The 21651-nt window shown below is 42.8% G+C and overlaps 1 protein-coding gene across 1 annotated transcript; it reads right to left on the reverse strand.

The window, feature by feature from the left end:
- Positions 1-1561: 1561 nt before the first annotated feature.
- LOC138747973 (ER lumen protein-retaining receptor 3-like) lies at positions 1562-16423 on the reverse strand. The gene is made up of 5 exons (XM_069907632.1): positions 16252-16423; positions 15373-15473; positions 5674-5832; positions 4050-4302; positions 1562-2686 (listed from the first exon to the last, which is right to left on the reverse strand). Exons 1-5 carry the CDS (start codon positions 16340-16342, stop codon positions 2646-2648), a joined length of 645 nt encoding a protein of 214 aa, XP_069763733.1. The 5' UTR covers positions 16343-16423; the 3' UTR covers positions 1562-2645.
- Positions 16424-21651: the final 5228 nt, after the last annotated feature.

A 21651-nucleotide genomic window follows, 5' to 3' on the forward strand; every position in this document is an offset into this window, starting at 1 on the left:
CACGCTGGCTTGAGCCCATCTCCTTCAAGTATCCCATAACCTCATTGACAATTGACTCAAACACTAACATCAGTCTATAATTTCCTTTCTGCTGCCCCCCTCCTTGAATAATGAGGTGATAGTTGCAATTTGCACCGTACAAGGATTTTGATTCCTGAAAGATTATTACCAATGCTCATGAACTTTACTGCTACTTTCAAAACCCGAGGATGCAGACCAACTGGTCCAGGAGACTTCTGCCCCCTTAGACCATTCAGCTTTCTGAGTAACTTTACCTTTGAAATAGTAACTGCCCCCTGACTCCCCTTCCGTGACACCCTTCGACACCTGCTGGTGAAGGCTGCTGCAAAATACTATATACTTGAAGCTTTTTGTATTCTCTTGGATATTATTTGCTAGCCTACTTTCATACTTCATCTTTCCTTCCCCCCCCCATGAGTTTTTATTTGCCTTTTGCAAGTTTTTAAAACTTCCTGATCCTTTTATCTTCCCACTAATTTTCTTTTCCTTGTGTCCCTCTTTTGCTCTCACGTTGCCTTTGACTTCCCTCGTCAGCCACAGTTGTAACATTTTCCATTCAAATTTTTCCTCTTTGTTTTGTATTTATCCTGCACCCTCCCCATCTCTTGCACAAACTCCATCCATTGCTGCTCTGCTGTCTGCCCGACTTGTGCTTCCCTCCAACCCACTTTGGCCAGTTCCTCTCTCATGCTGCTGCAAGTCCCTTTACTCCACTGAAACACCGACACAACTGACTAGTTTCTCCTTGTTAAATCTCAAATTTAATTTAATCTCTGCCCCCTAACAATTCCTTTCCTCTAAGCTCTCGTCACTTCACAACACTCAACCCAGTTCAACCTATCCCCTCATAGGCTTTCTGCAAATTCTCTCGATCCAACCCCCACCTGCTTTTCCCAATCAGATTCCACGTTAAAATCCCCTGTGACTACCATAACATTGCTCCTACACACCTTTTCCATTGGCTTTGTAATTAGTTCTCCCTCCGTATTTTGTTCATTACCCTAAATGCTGTTGTACAGGACGAACCCAGGATTTCCATCTAAAAATGCTGGTTTTGAACGACACCCTTGGTATAAGACATATCTGGCACTTACTTCTGACCAGTGGATTCCGTTAAAAGCAAATCACAATATTTAAATATTTTAAAATACCCAAATAAAATTAAAACCGTTTAAATGAACCACTGTCGGCTCCCATAACAGGCTTGTACGGAGCTAACAGCAGTGGGTCTGGGCGGACGGACCTCCGCAGAGGAGTGCTGGACTTCACAAATCGCTAACGGGGCATGTGCGAGATTGTGTTGGAGCCGGTGGTGTTGCAACTTTGTTGTCAAGGTAAGAATGTTAGACCCTTTGTATAGGACGGCCTGATTTTTAAGGCAAAGATCATCCTATACAATGGGAAATAAGGTACTTTTCACATTCGACTTCCCTTTGCTTCAGTCTCTGCCACCTCTGTACAGTTTGGTGGAAGCTGATAGCATTATCAAGGTGTATAGAAAGGAAACCATTGGTAGGAAAAGAGAAACTCGCTGGAAACATTTCAGGCAATTACCATGAAGGTTGTATTGATAATACCTTTACAAAGCAATAATAGATATACAAAGTATTAAGCACTTGATGGACAAGGCAGAGAGCTATTTGGGATCTGCTCTGATCAGTTGGCTACACTTGAACCATGTAAACATATGTAGGCCTGACTCCAGCCACAGCTGCATCCATTATGAACGAGGCAACACCCCTGTTGAGGGTTGACCTGCCATGTCACCAGCTTTCATGTCAATGAATATTTTAAATTAAAAGCTAATTGGCAAATGTGACCTAAGTAATGAATTTCTTGGATTAGGATTGGAATGAGCATGCCAATCCTAAATACTGTACATAATATGGAATACATTTTGCCGTTGAAAATGGTCAATTAAATATTACAGGGGGACGAGAATGAAAAATTCCTCCAATTGTACCTGTTCTATTTAAATGACTCACTAAGATCTAATTTCTCCCATTTAAGTGTAATTAGGATTTTTTTAATTTTCATCTTTAAACAAAAATAATCATTTCCAGCCATTTATATCCAATTACAACCCCCATTTGGATGGTGGGAGGAAGCCAGAGCACCCAGAGGAAACCCACGGAGGTCTTGGGGAGAACTTGCAGACAGCACCAGATTCGAACCCGGGGTCGCTGGCGCTGACATGAGCGTCACACGAACTACTCAAACTGTGCTGCCCCTTTGCTAAATCGGAGTGGGGGAATATGTGCTGTACAGCTGTGTAACTAGGAAAAACCATGGTCTTTTTTTTAAATAAATGTCACACAATAAAGTAATAGGGATCCAACAAAAGGAAATGTGACCATTATAAGTAAAGATTTTTAGTTGTGATGTGGGTGCAGAGTTCCGGTGCAAAGGACAAAGTTTAGGAAATTAGTTACGGGGCCTGACCAAGTGAGACTGAGCCATTGTGCTTGCAGTTTGACAGCTGTGTTTGTTACATGGTTGAAGATTAATGCCACTCTAATAAGTACCCACACACTCCTGTTGCACCTCTCCTCCAGTTAAGTTCCATTTCCCATCTTGTACTTCGTGCATATGTGTGTTGCTGGCATTGGTATACGATGCAGGTCTCAGACTGGTAAGGGAAGACCCAAGTTCTTTCCTTTCAACACTGTGGGGGGGGGGGGGGAAAAACAAAAGAAAAACCCATCAGGAGTGAGCAATGAAAAGCCAACGCAGACATGACATTGACGGGGAACAGACTAAATACCTAGGTGAAGCGTGAAAAGAGATCTGAACCCACCCAAATGTTCACACGTTTTACTGCCCGAGCCACTTTGGGACAGATTTCTACCAAGTTCAACAATTCTTCAACTTTCCAGGCAAGTTCAGTAAAATCACCCTTTGCTCTGAAGGGCCTTTTGCCCAGCCCACAGGAGGCTTGAATCTTCTCTCCATTGTACACTTCCCATGGTTTATTGGAAATGATTCGCTCTTCAATCAGCAGGTCTTCTGCACCTCCGCCCCACCAACAACACTGGACAACAATTCTTTTCCAAAAGGTTTGCTTCCTTGGGATTATGATAGACAACTTCAAGCTGAACCCAGATCATTTCAGAATTGTAGGAAGTTGGAGGAACATTAAATGGACTTTTATCGAATTTAACATGTTGAATCGCTGAGCCTGTCCATGTTGCACAACAAAGGTGAGGAGCCCAGGGTTTCTCTTGGTCACCAATTTTACAACCGAAGTAAGGCTCATCGGCTTCCTTAATAAGTGTAGTCAGGCTGCGTCTTTGAGCCTTCAGCAATTACTTGCCACAATGTAACAGGATGTATCAGCTGTTACAACGCTGACGAGATATTTCTGCTGGATTGAATCTTCCTGTGTCCTAATGCTATTGTTAAGTACACTCACTATGCTATTGCCTGAAGAACATGTGCGTCAACATGCGTTCGATATATATCAATATAATGCACAGCATCTGTGTACGTGAGCTGCTTTTATAACCTGTCTGCATCTAAGTATGACCAGGCCCAAGACAACATTTGCATAACATGCAAATGGACTGACCAAAACAGCTTGGTCCGTGGGCAATATACTAGTAGGGTTAAAATATGACAGGAAATCACAAAAATAAGTTACATCTTTAAAAAAAAGGGTATGTGATAGGAACACCAAGGTCATTTTTGTGATCGATCCATAAAATACACCCAAAATTGTTCAGGAAGCAAAATCTTTGTTGTCCAGTATAATTTCCTCACTGCCAAATTCATGGCACGTGCTACAATTTGCAAGAGTGCAAAGTGAAAGGTTGCTCTGCTCTTGGATGCCACAGCTATCAATGACACACCTTAATGAACCATGTGTCACATCTTCCTTTTGAATCTGTTATTTTGCAAACACGCGCCTCACAATTTTAAATCCTGCCTCACACCACTGTGAGCTCCACTGGAACGCAGTAGAACTGCACAATCCCTTTACTGAATTTTACTGATCACCCAGAGAGAGGAGTTGAGGGGTTTGCATCTACCTTTCGTGATGTAAAGGTAGAAGAAATCACAGTAAAAGATGGTTTGTACCACCCCAGACACCACTGCAATCTGATCAAAGAACCCTTCTGTCTGGTAACGCCAGATCCAGTTGCCGATGTAGAGAGCTCGGTACAGTCCCAGAAAGAACAGGTAGTGAGTGGTGATAGTCTCTGCCTCGCCTGTTTTCGTGATCATGAAGAGTTGTGGCAGAATGGCAACTGATTCCAGGTAAATCGAGAACGTCCAAAATATCTGAAAATGACAAGCCAAGAGCACAATTAAATAATGATTTTCTGATGGGGGAGAATAAGTGATCTAAAAGGAGAAGACCACAGACATAGGAGAAATAGGCCATTCAGCCCATAGAGTCTACCCACCATTTAATCATGAGCTGATCCATTCTCCCACTCAACCCCTCTGCCCGGCCTTTGATGCCCTGGCTAATCAAGAACCTGTCAATCTCTGCCTTAAATACCCCCAGTATATTTTTTCCATCAACTTGTACAATTTCCGACGCTATTTCATTTGCCACTTCTCTGCCCGTTCTCCTAAGTCCTTCTGCAGCCTCTGTGTTTACTCAACACCACCTAATCCAGTGGATGTACTCAAGGAGGATCAAAGCATTGATAAGGAGTGGGGGGGGGGGGGGGGGGGGGGGAAAGAAGAATGGAAGTCCAGGCTCCTGAGAACCATCTGCTGGGTAAACTCAAGTTCAATCCGGTGGGTGTGGTGCACTAGGAGTTTCAGATAAGGCACAGCACTTTACACAGAATGAGAGTACACGGACCGTGGGTGACAGAGCGATGATTAGTTCCAGCACGGAAAACTGTTGGAATGAACACGTGGCTTGTCTCTGAGCAGCGCAGAGGGGGGTGCAGGGATGTTGACATCTCAGCAGTGCACAATCTATCAATGACGTGGATACGGTCAACAAGCTCCAAACCCTGGGCCTCTGCCCCCACCAAACCCCCCCCCCCCCAAAACTGGATCCTTGACTTCCTCATCGGAAGACCACCGTCATTACGAATTAGAAACAATGTCTCCTCCTCACTGATCATCAACACAGGGGCACCTCGAGGATCCCAGCTTAGCCCACTGCTCTACCCGCTCAACACCCTCGACTGTGTGGTCGGGCACAATTCAAATGCTACCTATAAATTTGCTGGTGAGACCACAGTTGTCGGCAGAATCACAGACAGGAACGAGGAAGCGAACAGGAGGGAGATAGATCGGCTCATTGAATAGTGTCCTTGGTTGCTATAAGTCCGTACACACAGTTGCTAGTATCAGTCATGTTAAGCCCGATGTGACTGGGCTGTAGTGCATGTTATCCCTGTTGTAATTCCCTTACATGACCCTGTATCCAGACTTGTTGCTCTTTGAACCCACTGAACTTTTCCCTTCCCAACCAGTCACTCCTACACAAATCCCATAACCCAGTGGTTCTCAACCTTTTTCTTCCCACTCACATCCCACTTTAAGTAATCCCTCTGCCATCGGTGCTCTGTGCTGGGTCTACATACAGGACCTCCCTCACCACTGATTTAATGCAGCTCCCTTCCACTGGTGAAGTGCGCTAACCAAGATTGGGACACAGACCCTGGAAAGAAGAGCCGCTCTCACCTCAAGTGGCGCGTAGTCGTGGTTAACGAGGAAAGAGAGACCGGCAACAGGGACCAGGATAAACTCCACCCGGAAGGTGTCATTGTCTCGCTCAAAGGTTGAATTGTACTTTACGTAGATCAGATAGAGGGTTACGTAAGCACTGAGAAGGAATACAATCTAGAAAACAAACAGACGAGTCTTAAGTAAATGAATCACATCCCACAAATAGGTTGGTGATACATGGGACTACATCAGAAATTGAGGGTCTGGAGGAACTCATCTACAGGTGGACCGTGGAGAACATTCTGGCTGGTACGGAGGCGCCAACTTTCAGGACAAGAATAAACTCCAGGGGGTTGTTAACCCGACCAGCGACATCACAGGGACCAGACTTCACTCCATTGAGGACATCGACATGAGGCAGTGTCTTAAAACAGCACAAAGAACCCCCCCCCCCACCCCCTACCCAGGCCTCTTCACTCTGCTACAGGAGCCTGAAGACAAGCATTCGGCAGCACAAGGACAACTTCTTCCTCCCCCCCCCCACCTCCCCCGGTTATCAGGTTCCTGAATGAACCAAAGATACTTTGACTTTTTGTGCACTATTTTTATTTATTTGGTAACGTGGTTTATATAAATGTGACACTGCTGTAAAGCAACAAATTTCATGACATGTTCATGACAGTAAATTTTGATTCTGCTCGAGACCCTGCACCTGGACCCAGATGTACCAATGCGTGTGGCTAGTAGAGAGGTAAATCTAGTTCATCCTTTTGATGAGGGAGATACAGATACATACTTTCAGCTTTTTGAAAAGGTTGCTGAGAGCTCAAGATGGTCAAAAGAAAAATGGCCTCTTATGCTCCAAAGTGTTTTGAAAGGAAAAGCTCAAATTGCATCCTCTAATTTGACTACAGAGCAAGTGGCAAATTATGATACTGTTAAACATGCAGTATTGAAAGCTTACGAGTTGGTTCCAAAAGCATATAGACAAAAATTTAGGAGTTTGGTGAAAACATCAATCTTGTATGGATTTTGCTCTGTGAGAGTGAGGATTTCTCTTTGTCAAGGAAAGAGTTAATTCAACAACAGAAAATAGATACAGATCTTATTGACTTAAGGGGCAAAACAGTAAGTGAACAGGAGATTAAAGAAATGACTTGTGGGTATGACTTGAAGGGTGAATTGTTAATGGATTATTATGAGGTTAAGGGTAGTGGAGAACAATCTGTATCAAAGGGGTTGTTGACAGGGTTGAGGAAGTTATGGATCAAAAGATTATGGTTCCTATGCGTCCCTCAACAATTTTTGAAAATTTGGAGGAAAAGTTAGGCCATCTTAAGTCACGAGAACAGATGCAATTGAAAGAATTAATTTTGAAATATACAAATCTGTTTCATGATGTGCCAAAGAGGACATCAGTGATTTATCATATCAAAGTGGGAGAGGCAAGTCCCATAAAACAACACCAATATAGAATAAACATTGAGAAGAGTAAAATCATGAATCCGGAGGTGGAATATATGTTGAAAAATGAAATTATTACACAAGGTTCTCCTTGTGTTCTGGTACCTAAACCAGATGGAACTGTTAGGTTCTGGACAGATTACAGGAAGGTTAATTCAGTAACCACAATTTATCTCCTTTAAAATAATATATACAAGACAAAATACAACATAATCTGTCACAGGGAGAACGTACAAAATCCTTAAAGACAGCGCAGGATTCGAACCTTTGTCCAGCTGTAGGAAGGATATTCGAATCTTGCTCACTAGTGCTGTAACAGTGTTGCATTAACCGTGCCGCCCCTGTATGTCATGTGACAATAAATCTATGGTTAGAACCATACAGCAAAGAAAAAGGCCCTTCAGCCCATCCAGTCCATGCCTAATCATCGTTCTGTCTAGTCCCATTGACCTGCACCCAGGCCATAGCCCTACAAAGCCTGTCTGTCTCATCCAGAAGTCAGAGAGTGGTTGGGGGAAGGCAATTTCTTGGAGTACAAGGGATCAATCAGTATGAAGACCCTTGGTTTAGGGTGGGATCTCCAAAGTGATGGCACAATCCAAGGGGTCGATAAATGCCATGGGGTCAAAAGTTGGGGGGGGGGTCAATAAACAGCAGGGGTAGGGGTCAATTGAACTTTTGTGGTCAAAAGCAGGGGCGGCTACAGAAAATAGCGCCTATGGCAGGGGTGGCCAACCTCTCCGGGAGAGCGGGCCTTGGTGGCTGCCATGTTGCATTTGGCTTTGGCCTCTTAATAAGTAGAGAGCAAAGGACTGACAAAGTGAAGTATGTGTCCAATACTGCAGCCACCACAACCCCCCACTAGCCCAACCACGTCCACACCGCCACCACCCCAAGGATTTCATGCCTGGGGCGATGAGGGATCAAGGATTCTGTGAAGGGGTCGATAGTCTAAAATGTTTGGGGACCCCTGATTTTTTTCAGGCACCTCTCTACATTTTGCTCATCCCTTGATGAAGGGCTCAGGCCCGAAACGTCGGTTCTACTAATATAAAGGACACTGTTCGACCTGTCGAGTTTCTCCAACTTTGTGATTTTACTTCAACCAGGGGGTCTGGAGGAGTCACGTGATGGAGTAGTGGCCGGACGGTGAACTCCAGCCCTCTCCAGAAAAGTCGGGAAAAACAAGAGAAAATACAAAGGCACAGAAATACAAGTTAAAGAAAAGTGAGTATAAAGGTGGAAAGAAGATGGAGACAAAAGGAGAAAAATCAAAATCAACAGAAAGAAGAGAGGAAGAGAAGACAACGGAGGAAAAAGGTGAAGGCCTTACCTGTCCGAAGAGGCCCGCTGTGGAGAGAGGGCCCCACTACCTCAGGTCGGTAGAAAAAGAACTACAACAATGGCTCACAGAGCCGAGTAAAAGTGCGCAACCGCGCATGCGTGAGGAATCGCGCATGCGCGATGTGAATGAAAAAAAACACACCGACGGGAGGGGGGACCAGCTGGGGAGTCGATCTCCACAGCCGGCAACGACAGCTGCAGAACACCTGCAGCAAGAAGAGACCACAGAAGACAATGGAAACAAGAAAGAAGAGGAGGAAAGGGCAGCAAAGAAACAACAGATGGCCAACCTAGAGGAAGAAGAAGAGGAAGAATACAGTGAAATAGATAAAGGGAAAGGCAAGGTAAAGGATATACTTGCTCTTGTTAGAGGACACATGGAGTCATTTAAAGAATGGCAAACACAGGAATTCAATGATTTAAGAAGAAGAATAAACAACACAGAAGAGAAAATAAATAAAATGGATATGACCTTAACAGAAATGGGGAAAAAAATGGACAAGATGGAAGAACGGGCAATAGCAGCAGAAATGGAGGTAGAAGACTTAAAAAAGAAATTGGAGGAATCTAATAAAAAAACTAAAGACACAAGAATTACTAGCCCAAAAAATAGATATAATGGAAAATTATAACAGAAGAAATAACATAAAGATAGTGGGCCTTAAGGAAGATGAAGAAGGCAAGAATATGAGGGAGTTTATAAAAGAATGGATCCCTAAGGCCCTAGGATGTCCAGAACTACAGCAAGAAATGGAAATAGAAAGGGCACATAGAGCATTGGCCCCTAAACCACAACCACAACAAAAACCAAGATCTATTGTAGTAAAATTCCTAAGATATACTACAAGAGAAAAGGTACTGGAGAAGACAATGGAAAAAGTAAGAGAGGGCAACAAACCACTGGAGTATAAAGGGCAAAAAATCTTCATTTATCCAGATATAAGCTTTGAACTCCTAAAGAAGAGAAAAGAGTTCAATACAGCAAAAGCGATTCTATGGAAGAAAGGATATAAATTTACACTGAAGCATCCTGCGGTATTGAAAATATTTATTCCAGGACAACAAAACAGACTATTCTCGGATCCAGAAGAAGCACGAAAATTTGCAGAACAATTACAAAAATAGACTGAGGGATGAAGATGGGTAATGAGAGCAAAAATTATCACGATTGATATGTATGTGGGTAAAGACAAAAATAGACTGAGGGATGAAGAAGGGTAAGGAGGGTAAAAATGACCACGATTGATATGTATGCGGGTAAAGAGGTATAAGAGTGAATAGAGACAATGGGCATATGTGAAAGTATCTGTAATTAGAGGAAAACATAGAGAGTATAGACAAGAATTAATAAGAGAAGGTAATGGAATAGAGAGAATAAGGAGGGAATTAAAAGAGTGACCTTTGTGACATATAAAAAGCGAAATCTTTTCTGGGGGGGGCTGGGTGGGGGAAAAGAGCGGTCACTGCAAAATCAGTTGACGCTTGCGAGTGGATTCGCAAATCCAAATGGAGAGGGGAGATGTGGTTGTCCGACAAGGGATAAAGGGCAACTCAGGAGGGGAAGGGGAGATTGGGGATAAAGAAGATAGAAATAGGAGAATAAGGAAAATGTTGGATGTTGTAGGAATGTTGTCTGGTAAAGAGTTGAAAATAAGAAAACAGAAATGGAAAAGGAGGAAAGGTAATGATGGAAAAACGGAAAGAGAAGATAAACAAAATATAAAATGGCTACGCTGAACTATATGACTCTAAATATTAATGGAATACATAACCAAATTAAAAGGAAGAAACTACTAAATTTACTGAAAAAGGAAAAAATAGATATAGCATTTGTCCAAGAAACACACTTAACTGAATTGGAGCACAAGAAATTAAAGAGAGATTGGGTAGGACATGTAACAGCAGCATCGTATAATTCAAAAGCAAGAGGAGTGGCTATATTAATTAGTAAAAATGTGCCATTTAAAATAGAAGAGGAAATAATAGATCCAGCAGGGAGATATGTTATGATAAAATGTCAGATATATTCAGAGCTTTGGAATCTACTTAATATATATTCACCTAACGAAGAAGATCAAAAGTTTATGCAAGATATCTTTTTGAAGGTAGCTAATACGCAAGGGAACATACTAATAGGAGGGGATTTCAATCTGAATTTGGATCCAAATATGGATTAAACGGGGAAAAAAATTAACAGGAAGAACAAAGTAACCAAATTTATAATTAAATCAATGCAAGAAATGAAACTTGTGGACATATGGAGGAAACAAAACCCAAAAGAAAAGGAATACTCATACTACTCGACTAGACATAAAACATACTCAAGGATAGACCTATTCCTGTTATCAGCCCACATTCAAGGGAGAGTTAGGAAAACGGAATATAAAGCTAGACTATTATCGGACCACTCACCCCTATTATTGGCAATAGAGCTAGAGGACATCCCTCCAAGAATGTATAGATGGAGATTAAACCCCATGCTACTTAAAAGACAGGATTTTAGAGAATTTATTGAAAAACAATTAAAAATGTACTTTGAAGTAAATACGGAATCAGTGGAAGATAAGTTTATACTATGGGACGCAATGAAAGCATTCATTAGAGGGCAAATAATAAGTTATGCAACCAAGATGAAGAAGGACTATAACCAGGAAACAGAGCAGTTGGAAAGGGAAATAATAAACATAGAAAAAAAATTAGCAATAAAGGAAGATACAACCAAAAGAAGAGAATTGGCGGATAAAAAAATAAAATATGAAACATTACAAACATATAAGGTGGAGAAGAATATAATGAAGACAAAACAGAAATATTATGAACTAGGTGAAAAAACACACAAAATCTTAGCATGGCAGCTTAAGACAGAGCAAACTAAGAAAATGGTATTGGCAACAAGGAAAAAAGACAAACAAATTACATATAATCCAAAAGAAATTAAGGAAAACTTCAGAGAATTCTATGAACAATTATACCGAACCGAAAACGAAGGGAAAGAAGGGAAAATAGATGAATTTTTGACTAAAATTGAACTACCAAAACTACAAATAGAGGAACAAAATAAATTAACAGAACCATTTGGAACAGTAGAAATACAAGAGATAATAAAAAATTTACCAAATAATAAGACACCAGGAGAGGATGGACTCCCAATAGAATTCTACAAAACATTTAAAGACCTAATAATACCGCCCCTCCTGGATGTAATCAACCAGATTGATGAGACACAAAACTTACCAGATTCATGTAAAACAGCAATAATTACAGTGATACTAAAACAAGGGAAAGATCCACTCTCACCAGCGTCATATAGACCAATATCTCTGCTAAACACAGATTATAAGATAATAGCTAAACTATTAGCGAACAGATTAGCAGAACAGGTACCGAAAATGGTAAATTTAGACCAAACTGGATTTATCAAAAAAAGACGCACAACAGACAATATTTGTAAATTTATTAACTTAATTCATGCAGTAGAAGGAAATAAAGCACCGGCAGTAGCAGTTGCTTTAGACGCAGAGAAGGCCTTCGACAGAGTAGAATGGAATTACTTGTTCAAAGTATTGCAAAAATTCAGTTTACCGGAGAAGTATATTAATTGGATTAAAGCATTATATAAGGGACCGTTAGCGAAAGTGACAGTAAATGGACATGTATCAAAGCAATTTAACTTAAGCAGGTCAACGCGGCAGGGATGCCCACTATCACCATTATTGTTTGCGCTAGCTATAGAACCACTAGCAGAATCGATAAGAAGAGATAATAATATAAAAGGAATAAAAATAAAAGACAGGGAATATAAAATCAGTCTGTTTGCGGATGATGTGATAGTGTACTTAACAGAACCAGAACTATCAATAAAAGAACTATATAAGAAATTGAAAGAATATGGAGAAGTGTCGGGATACAAGATAAACGTAAATAAAAGTGAAGCAATGCCTATGAATAACGCGGATTTCTCAAAATTTAAGGAGGAATCCCCATTCAGATGGCAAACGCAGGCAATAAGATACCTAGGTGTGCAAATAAACAAAAATCTAGGCCAATTATATAAACTCAATTACAATCCACTAATGAAAAAATTACAGGACGATTTAGAGCATTGGAAAGAGCTACCACTAACACTGATAGGAAGGATAAACTGTATTAAAATGAACATTTTTCCAAGGATACTATACTTATTTCAGGCATTGCCAATACAACTGACAGAAAAATTCTTCAAAGAGTTAAAGAAAATAATAAGGAGATTTTTATGGAGAGGGGGGAAACCGAGGATAGCACTAGATAAATTAACAGAATGGTATAAACAAGGAGGCTTACAATTGCCAAACTTCAAAAATTATTATAGAGCCGCACAATTAAGGTACCTATCAGATTTTTATCAAACAAGGGAAAAACCAGACTGGACGAGACTAGAATTAGATAAAATAGGGGAAAAGATACCTGAACACATATTATATAAATGGGACGAAAAATTGGTACAACATAGAACTTCTCCAGTATTACACCATCTCCTCAATATATGGAAGAAGATTCATGTAGAAAGAAATAAAATAAATTACCAAATACCAAAACTAATATTGACGCAAAATAAGCTACTCCCTTTTACAATAGACAACCTTGCCTTTAGAAAATGGGAAAAAAAAGGGATTAAAAGAATAGAAAATTGTTTTTCAGGAAGTAGATTCTTATCCTTTGAACAAATGAGAGATAAGTACAATATAACTGGAGATACAGCGCTGGCATATTACCAACTGAGATCCTACTTGAAAGATAAATTAGGAAGCAACTTGAGTTTACCAGAGGGAAGTAACCTTGAATATGTGATTACAGATACAATGTTAATCAAAAGATTTATAAAAAATATGTATATTAAACTGCAAGAAAAGGAGAATGAGGAAACAAATGGTAAAACTAAACAAAAATGGGAACAAGATTTAAATATAAAGATAAAAAAGGAAACATGGGAGAAATTATGTTCTGGAACGATGAGAAATACAATAAATACGAGGCTGCGTATGATACAATATAATTGGTTACACAGACTATACATTACACCGCAAAAGTTAAATAAATGGGACCCAACAGTATCTGATAGATGTTTTCGATGTAAAAAAGAAAGGGGAACAACAATTCATGCAATCTGGACATGTGAGAGAGTAGAAAAATTTTGGGATGATCTCAATCAGATATTAAATAAAATAACAGAAAACAATATACCAAAGAATCCAGAGATCTTTCTCCTAAGTAACATAAAAAATAAAGAATTTGGAATTGACTTGGAAGATGCACAAAAAAGATTTGTCAAGATAGCCCTAGCCGTAGCAAAAAAATGTATTATGTCAACCTGGAAATTGGAAGATAATTTGAAAATACAACAATGGTATATAGAAATGAATAAATGTATTCCATTAGAAAAAATAACATATAGTTTAAGAAATAATATTGAAATATTCGAACAAGTATGGGAGCCTTACATTAAATACAATAGCGAAAACCTACCGGGAACAAACATTACCTAAGTTGATGGAAGGAGAAGAAAAGAAAAGAATGGACTCAGTAGAATTTCTGGTGTATTTTTGTTGAATGACAACATTGTCTAACTGAATTAATGCAACCTAGATTGTATACCTAAAATGGATGAGAGGGGGGGGGGTGGGGGGGGTGGCTTGGGAGGAGGGAGGGGGGAGGGAGAAAAAGTCACTGTAAATGTGTGGAAAAGAAAAAGTGTATATCATGGCTATTGTGATTTATGGTGTGAAAAATAAAAAATTAAAAAAAAAACAAAAACCAGGGGGTCTGCAAACCTTCGCGTTTTACTCCTGACTGAAAAGTGTTGGGATTCTCGCCTTCTGTTGGTCAGGACATTGAACACAGGTGTTGGGGCATCACACTGAAGTTGTACAAGACGTTGGTGAAGCCACATTTGGAATATTGTGTGTGGTTTCGGTTGCCTAGTTAGACGACGGACATTATAAAGTTGATAAGGGTACGGAGGGTGTTTTACGAGGTAGTTTCCAGGATTAGGGATGTGGAGTTATCGTGAGAGACTGGAGAAACTTGGCCTGTTTTCCAAGAGTGTAGGAGGTTGAGAGGAGATCTTACTGAGGTTTATAAAATCATGAGGGGCACAGATGACGGGTCTGTTTTCTCTAGACTGGGAGAATCTAAGACGAGAGGGGAAAACTATAGGGTGAGGAGGGTGGGACTTAGGAGAATTGGGATGTCAGTTCTTCACCCAAAAGAGAGTGGGCACATGTAACGCGCTGCCAGATGAAGTGGAGGAGGCAGGGATGTCAGCTTCCTTTAGGAGACTCTCGGGTGGACTCTCGCCTGGGCCCAACGCGGACATGTTGTCCGGCACGGACCAGCTGGGCCTGGCCTGTCCCTGTGACGTGGGAAACTCCATGGCTGCACCACAGCTTTTGCCCAACAGAGAGAAGGCTCTTGGTCACCCCTTGTAACTACACCAACACTGCAGAAAGAACCTCTGGGCCTGTTGAAACACCAACATTTTTCATTCATAAACTGCAAAGGAGAATATTTATCGTCTTTTATGTTTATTATTTCTAACTCAATGATGGCTATTAGAGTTTCTTCAGTGGCTGCAGACAAGGAAGAATTTCGGTCGAGGTGTGTGCTGCCCACGTGTTAACATCATGATCGTGGCAAGTTCCATCGTTTAATCAGTTTGTCAGCTACCTCGCTTTGTCCTGCCGCAGTTCAATCAATGACCCCGTACACGGCTCGAATCTCGCACACAATCTGCTGGAGGAACCCAACAAGTCGAGGAGTGCCCGTGGGAGAGGGGACGGTTGATGTTTTGGGTTGAAACCCTTCATCGACCCTTTCTCCCATGGGAGCTGCTCGACATGTGGACAGTTCTTTGCCTCTGGTGTGCCCTACCTTCATGGTGGTGTTGTACACAGAGATGAAGGAAGTGAATAGGTCCAGATATCGGGTGGTGAAGACCAGGGCAAAGAGAAGCTGGCTCTTCCCAGAAATACCTGTGGAAAGAAATCATCAGTAAACAGCCAAAGTCTAAATAATAAAGGGTATATAACCCAATCCCAGCCCCCCGGGCCACACCCTCTCTCCCAGTCCCACACCCTTAACTCCTCAGGACTAATCCCACCCCCCTCGCTAGGACTGATCCCACCCCCCTCGCTAGGACTGATCCCACCCCCCTCGCTAGGACTGATCCCACCCCCCTCGCTAGGACTGATCCCACCCCCCTCGCTAGGACTGATCCCACCCCCCTCGCTAGGACTGATCCCACCCCCCTCGCTAGGACTGATCCCACCCCCCTCGCTAGGACTGATCCCACCCCCCTCGCTAGGACTGATCCCACCCCCCTCGCTAGGACTGATCCCACCCCCCTCGCTAGGACTGATCCCACCCCCCTCGCTAGGACTGATCCCACCCCCCTCGCTAGGACTGATCCCACCCCCCACCCCCCTCGCTAGGACTGATCCCACCCCCCGCAACACCCCCACCCACTGAATCCAATCACTCCAACCCTTTTCTCTCCTCCACCCCATCACTCCTTCCCCGTCCCTTCCTGTCACTGGCCAAACCTTTCACCTTCTCTCCTTCCCACCCCACCCCCTCCAGCTCCCTCTCACTCCCCCCGCTCCCTCACTTCACCCGCTCCCTCACTTCACCCGCTCCCTCACTTCACCCCCTCCCTCACCCCCACGCTTCCTCACTTCACCCCCTCCCTCACTCCCCCCACGCTCCCTCACTCCCCCCCACGCTCCCTCACTCCCCCTCCTCCTCCATCACCGGAGCACGACTTGCTGCTACACATCTTGGCGAGCAGGATGAGGATGGCGAGCAGGTGGGACAGGTCCCCGGCCAGTCTGAACACGTTCATGGTCCCGGCTCCAACTCCCCGAACTCGCTACGAACTCCGCGGCCGCAACTCCGGGCGGTGACGTGGCCGCTGCTCCAGCGCGGCGTTTAAAGGCGCGCACCGGCTGCCGACACTAATGTCCTTAAGGGCGCGGCCGGGGGCCAATGGGAACAGAGGCACAGTGGAAAGGGGAGGGAGAGGGGAGTGGGGAATGTGGAAGGAAGGAGGAAGGAGGAAGGGAAGGGGAGAGGGAGGGAAGGGGAGAGGGAGGGAAGGGGAGAGGGAGGGATGGGGAGAGGAAGGGGAAGATAGGGAGAAAGAGATGGGAGAATGGAGGATGAGGAAGAACGAGGTGGGGAGAGGATGGAATGGGGAGGAGGGGAGAGGATGGAATGGGGTGGAGGGGAGAGGATGGAATGGGGTGGAGGGGAGAGGATGGAATGGGGTGGAGGGGAGAGGATGGAATGGGGAGGAGGGGAGAGGATGGAATGGGGTGGAGGGGAGAGGATGGAATGGGGAGGAGGGGAGAGGATGGAATGGGGTGGAGGGGAGAGGATGGAATGGGGTGGAGGGGAGAGGATGGAATGGGGAGGAGGGGAGAGGATGGAATGGGGTGGAGGGGAGAGGATGGAATGGGGTGGAGGGGAGAGGATGGAATGGGGAGGAGGGGAGAGGATGGAATGGGGTGGAGGGGAGAGGATGGAATGGGGTGGAGGGGAGAGGATGGAATGGGGAGGAGGGGAGAGGATGGAATGGGGTGGAGGGGAGAGGATGGAATGGGGTGGAGGGGAGAGGATGGAATGGGGAGGAGGGGAGAGGATGGAATGGGGTGGAGGGGAGAGGATGGAATGGGGTGGAGGGGAGAGGATGGAATGGGGTGGAGGGGAGAGGATGGAATGGGGTGGAGGGGAGAGGATGGAATGGGGAGGAGGGGAGAGGATGGAATGGGGTGGAGGGGAGAGGATGGAATGGGGTGGAGGGGAGAGGATGGAATGGGGTGGAGGGGAGAGGATGGAATGGGGAGGAGGGGAGAGGATGGAATGGGGTGGAGGGGAGAGGATGGAATGGGGTGGAGGGGAGAGGATGGAATGGGGTGGAGGGGAGAGGATGGTATGGGGTGGAGGGGAGAGGATGGAATGGGGTGGAGGGGAGAGGATGGAATGGGGTGGAGGGGAGCAGGGAGCAGAGTTGTCGGGTGGTGCTGGAGGGTGTTGGATTTGAGTAGATAGAGGAGTGAGACTGAGGGAGGGGAGGGAGGGAGCAGTGGTGCAGGAGGAACAGAATTGTGACAAAGAGTGGAGAAGCTAACCAGAACATCAGGGAGGGGGTCAGCACCTGCCTATTCAATCTGCCACAGCCTCTCTGTTCCACAGACCTGGCCACTGATCTCTTCTGCACCCTCTCCATCTCTTACCCCTGCCAGAGGAGCTGCCAGATAACACAGATCCACATTGACCTCCCTACTCTTGCCAAGTTTCCTGCACCTGTTTCTATCCGCTCTCCACCCAAATGACATCAACTTCCGGTGTCCGCCAGCCCACTCCTCATTCTCCCTCCCCTTGTCTTTCCCTCTCCATTCACAGAGGCATCCACCTTCCCCCTGTTTGCTGCTGTGCCCTCCCTCCCTATTACCTCCTGCCTGTGGGACCGTGCTCCTCCCCTTGTCCATCCCCCACCATTTTGTTTGAGCACCTGCTGACATTTTTCCATCCCTGATGATGAGCTCAAGTCTGAAACGTCGGTTCTGTATCTTTATCTTGGCTACATAAAGGACAGTGTGACCTGCTGAGTTTCTCCAGTGTTGTGTTTTTACATCAATCCCGGTGCCAGAAGACTTTTGTGTTTTACATCAAAACCTCCAAACAGTATCTGGTATGTGGACAACAAATTACAACAGCCAATAGAAAAGCTGTGTCAGAAAGACAATGTCACGGCAGAAAGGAGGAATAAGGGAGAGAGGGGAGAGGGAGGAAATAAAAGAGTGATGGAGGGAGAATGAGGAGGAGACCATGCAAACAGTGTAGGAAAACCAGGTGGGGGGAGAGAGAATTTGCAGAAAGTCTCCGAGGTGGCTTTTTAGCACACCTTGTTGACAAGCCCATGAGGGGATTGGTTGTACTGGGTTGAGTGTTGTGAGCTTAGAGTAAAGGAACCATTAGGGGGCAGTGATCACAATAGGATTGAGTTCAATTTGAGATTTAACAAGGAGAATCTAAAGTTTCAGTGGAGTCAAGGGTCTTGCAGCGGCATGAGAGAGGAACTGGCCAAAGTGGGTTGGAGGGAAGCACAAGTCAGGGAGACGGCAGAGTAGCAATGGATAGAGTTTGTTCAAGAGATGGGGAGGGTGCAGGGTAAATAGAGGAAATGTTCCAATGGAAAATGTCAATACTGACAAGGAAGTCAAAGCCAACGAGAGAGCAAAAGAGAGGGAAAGAAGGAAGCAAAAATTAGTGGGAAGATAAAGGATTGGGAAGTTTTAAAAACTCATCAGGAGGGAAAATCTTGCTTGACAAACCTGTTGGAAATCTATGAAGAAGTGACATGCTGGCTGGATTAGGGAGATGCAGTGGACGTTGTGTGTTTAGATGTTCAGGCCTTTGAAAGGTGTCGCCCATGAGGTAAGAGCCCGTGATATTGCAGGACCCATACTAGTGTGGGTAGAACATTGGCAGATTGGCAGGAAGCAGAGAGCTGGAATACAGGGAGGGTTGGCTGCAAGTTGCTAGTGATGTTCGATATTGGGACTGCTTCTCTTTATGAATGATTTGGATTGAGTGGCTTCATGACCAAGTTTGCAGATGATACGAAGGTAGGTGGAGGAGAGGTAGTGTTTTTTTTTTAAATGTTTTATTTTTCACACTATAAACCATATAGATCAAGATACATACATTTTCCTTCTTAAATATATACAGTGTCGTTTTCTCCCCCCCTTCCTCCCCTCCCTCCCTCCCTACCTCCCCTCCCATTTATTTAAAGTTCAGAAAGTAAGATACATTAAACCCGTCAAACAATGTTGTCACTCAATAAAAATAAACAAGAAATTCCACTGAGTCAGTTCTTTTCATTCTCTTCTCCTTCTGTCATTTTAGGTGGTAGATGTTCACGGTAGGTTTTCTCTATTATGTTTCATGTACGGCTCCCATATTTGTTCAAATATTGTAATGCTATTTCTTAAATTATATGTTATTTTTTCTAATGGAATACATTTATTCATTTCTATAGACCATTGTTGTATTCTCAAGTTATCTTCTAATTTCCAGGCTGACATAATACATTTTTTTGCTACAGCTAGAGCTATCATAACAAATCTTTTTTGTGCACCATCCAAATTGAGTCCAAATTCTTTGTTTTTTATGTTACTTAGGAGAAAGATCTCTGGGTTTTTTGGTATATTACTTTTTGTGATTTTATTTAATATCTGGTTTAGATCTTCCCAAAAATTTTTCACTTTCTCACATGTCCAAATTGCATGAATTGTTGTTCCCATTTCCTTTTTACAGCGAAAACATCTGTCAGATACTGTTGGGTCCCATTTATTTAACTTTTGAGGTGTAATGTATAGCCTGTGTATCCAGTTATATTGTATCATACGTAACCTCGTGTTTATTGTATTTCTCATAGTTCTGGATCATAACTTCTCCCATGTTTCATTCTTTATCTTTATGTTTAGATCTTGTTCCCATTTTTGTTTAGTTTTACCATTTGTTTCCTCATTCTCCTTTTCTTGCAGTTTAATATACATATTTGTTATAAATTTTTTGATTATCATTGTGTCTGTAATCACATATTCAAAATTACTTCCCTCTGGTAACCTCAGACTGCTTCCCAATTTATCCTTCAAGAAGGATTTCAGTTGGTAGTATGCCAACACTGTATCGTGAGTTATATTATATTTATCCTTCATTTGTTCAAAGGATAGTAATTTATTTCCTGAAAAACAATTTTCTATTCTTTTGATCCCTTTTTCCTCCCATTCTCTAAAGGAAAGGTCATCTATTGTAAAAGGGATTAGCTGATTTTGCGTCAGTATTAGTTTAGGTAGTTGGTAATTTGTTTTATTCCTTTCTACATGAATCTTCTTCCAAATATTGAGCAGATGATGTAATACTGGAGAATTCCTACGTTGTACCAATTTTTCATCCCATTTATATAATATATGTTCAGGTATCTTCTCCCCTATTTTATCTAGTTCTAATCTAGTCCAATCTGGCTTTTCCCTTGTTTTTTTTCTTTTTTTTTAAATTTTTATTTTTTATTTTTTAAATTTTTTATTTTTCACACCATAAATTACATTAGCCATGATATACACTATTTCTTTTTCACACATATACAGTGAATTTTCTCCCCCCCACCCCTCCTCCCAAGCCACCCCCCCACCCCCCCCCCCTCTCTCATCCATTTTAGGTATACAATCTAGGTTGCATTAAGCCAGTCAGACAATGTTGTCATTCAACAAAAATACACCAGAAATTCTACTGAGTCCATTCTTTTCTTTCCTTCTCCTTCCATCAACTTAGGTAATGTTTGTCCCCGGTAGGTTTTCGCTATTGTATTTAATGTAAGGCTCCCATACTTGTTCGAATATTTCAATATTATTTCTTAACCTATATGTTATTTTTTCTAATGGAATACATTTATTCATTTAAATTTAGTAGTTTCTTCCTTTTAATTTGGTTATGTATTCCATTAATTTTTAAAGTCATATAGTTCAGCGTAGCCCTTTTATATTTTGTTTATCTTCTCTTTCCGTTTTTCCATCATTACCTTTCCTCCTTTTCCATTTCTGTTTTCTTATTTTCAACTCTTTATAAGACAACATTCCTACAACATCCAACATTTTCCTTATTCTCCTATTTCTATCTTATTTATCCCCAATCTCCCCTTCCCCTCCTGAGTTGTCCTTTATCCCTTGTCGGACAACCACATCTCCCCTCTCCATTTGGATTTGCGAATCCACTCGCAAGCGTCAACTGATTTTGCAGTGACCGCTATTTCCCCTCACCCCGCCCCCCCCAGAAAAGATTTAACTTTTCATATGTCACAAAGGTCACTCTTTTAATTCCCTCCTTATTCTCTCTATTCCATTACCTTCCCTTATTAATTCTTGTCTTTCCTATCTATATTTTCCTCTAAGTACAGATACATTCATGTATGCTCATTGTCTCTATTCACTCTTATACCTCTTTACCCGCATACATATCAATCGTGATCATTTTTACTCTCATTACCCGTCTTCATCCCTCAGTCTATTTTTGTCTTTACCCACATACATATCAATCGTGATCATTTTAACTCTCATTACCCGTCTTCCTCCCTCAGTCTATTTTTGT

Source organism: Narcine bancroftii, chromosome 13 (genome assembly GCF_036971445.1).
Source record: "Narcine bancroftii isolate sNarBan1 chromosome 13, sNarBan1.hap1, whole genome shotgun sequence".
Taxonomy (NCBI): domain Eukaryota; kingdom Metazoa; phylum Chordata; class Chondrichthyes; order Torpediniformes; family Narcinidae; genus Narcine; species Narcine bancroftii.

Excerpts from the sequence above, each read along its gene's own strand:
- LOC138747973 (XM_069907632.1), bottom strand. The coding sequence starts at position 16,342 with ATGAACGTGTTCAGACTGGCCGGGGACCTGTCCCACCTGCTCGCCATC. Across the intron at positions 4,303-5,673 it reads ACGACTACGCGCCACTTGAG|ATATTTTGGACGTTCTCGAT; the intron begins GTGAGAGCGGCT and ends TGTCATTTTCAG. Across the intron at positions 2,687-4,049 it reads CTACCTTTACATCACGAAAG|TGTTGAAAGGAAAGAACTTG; the intron begins GTAGATGCAAAC and ends CCCCCCCCACAG.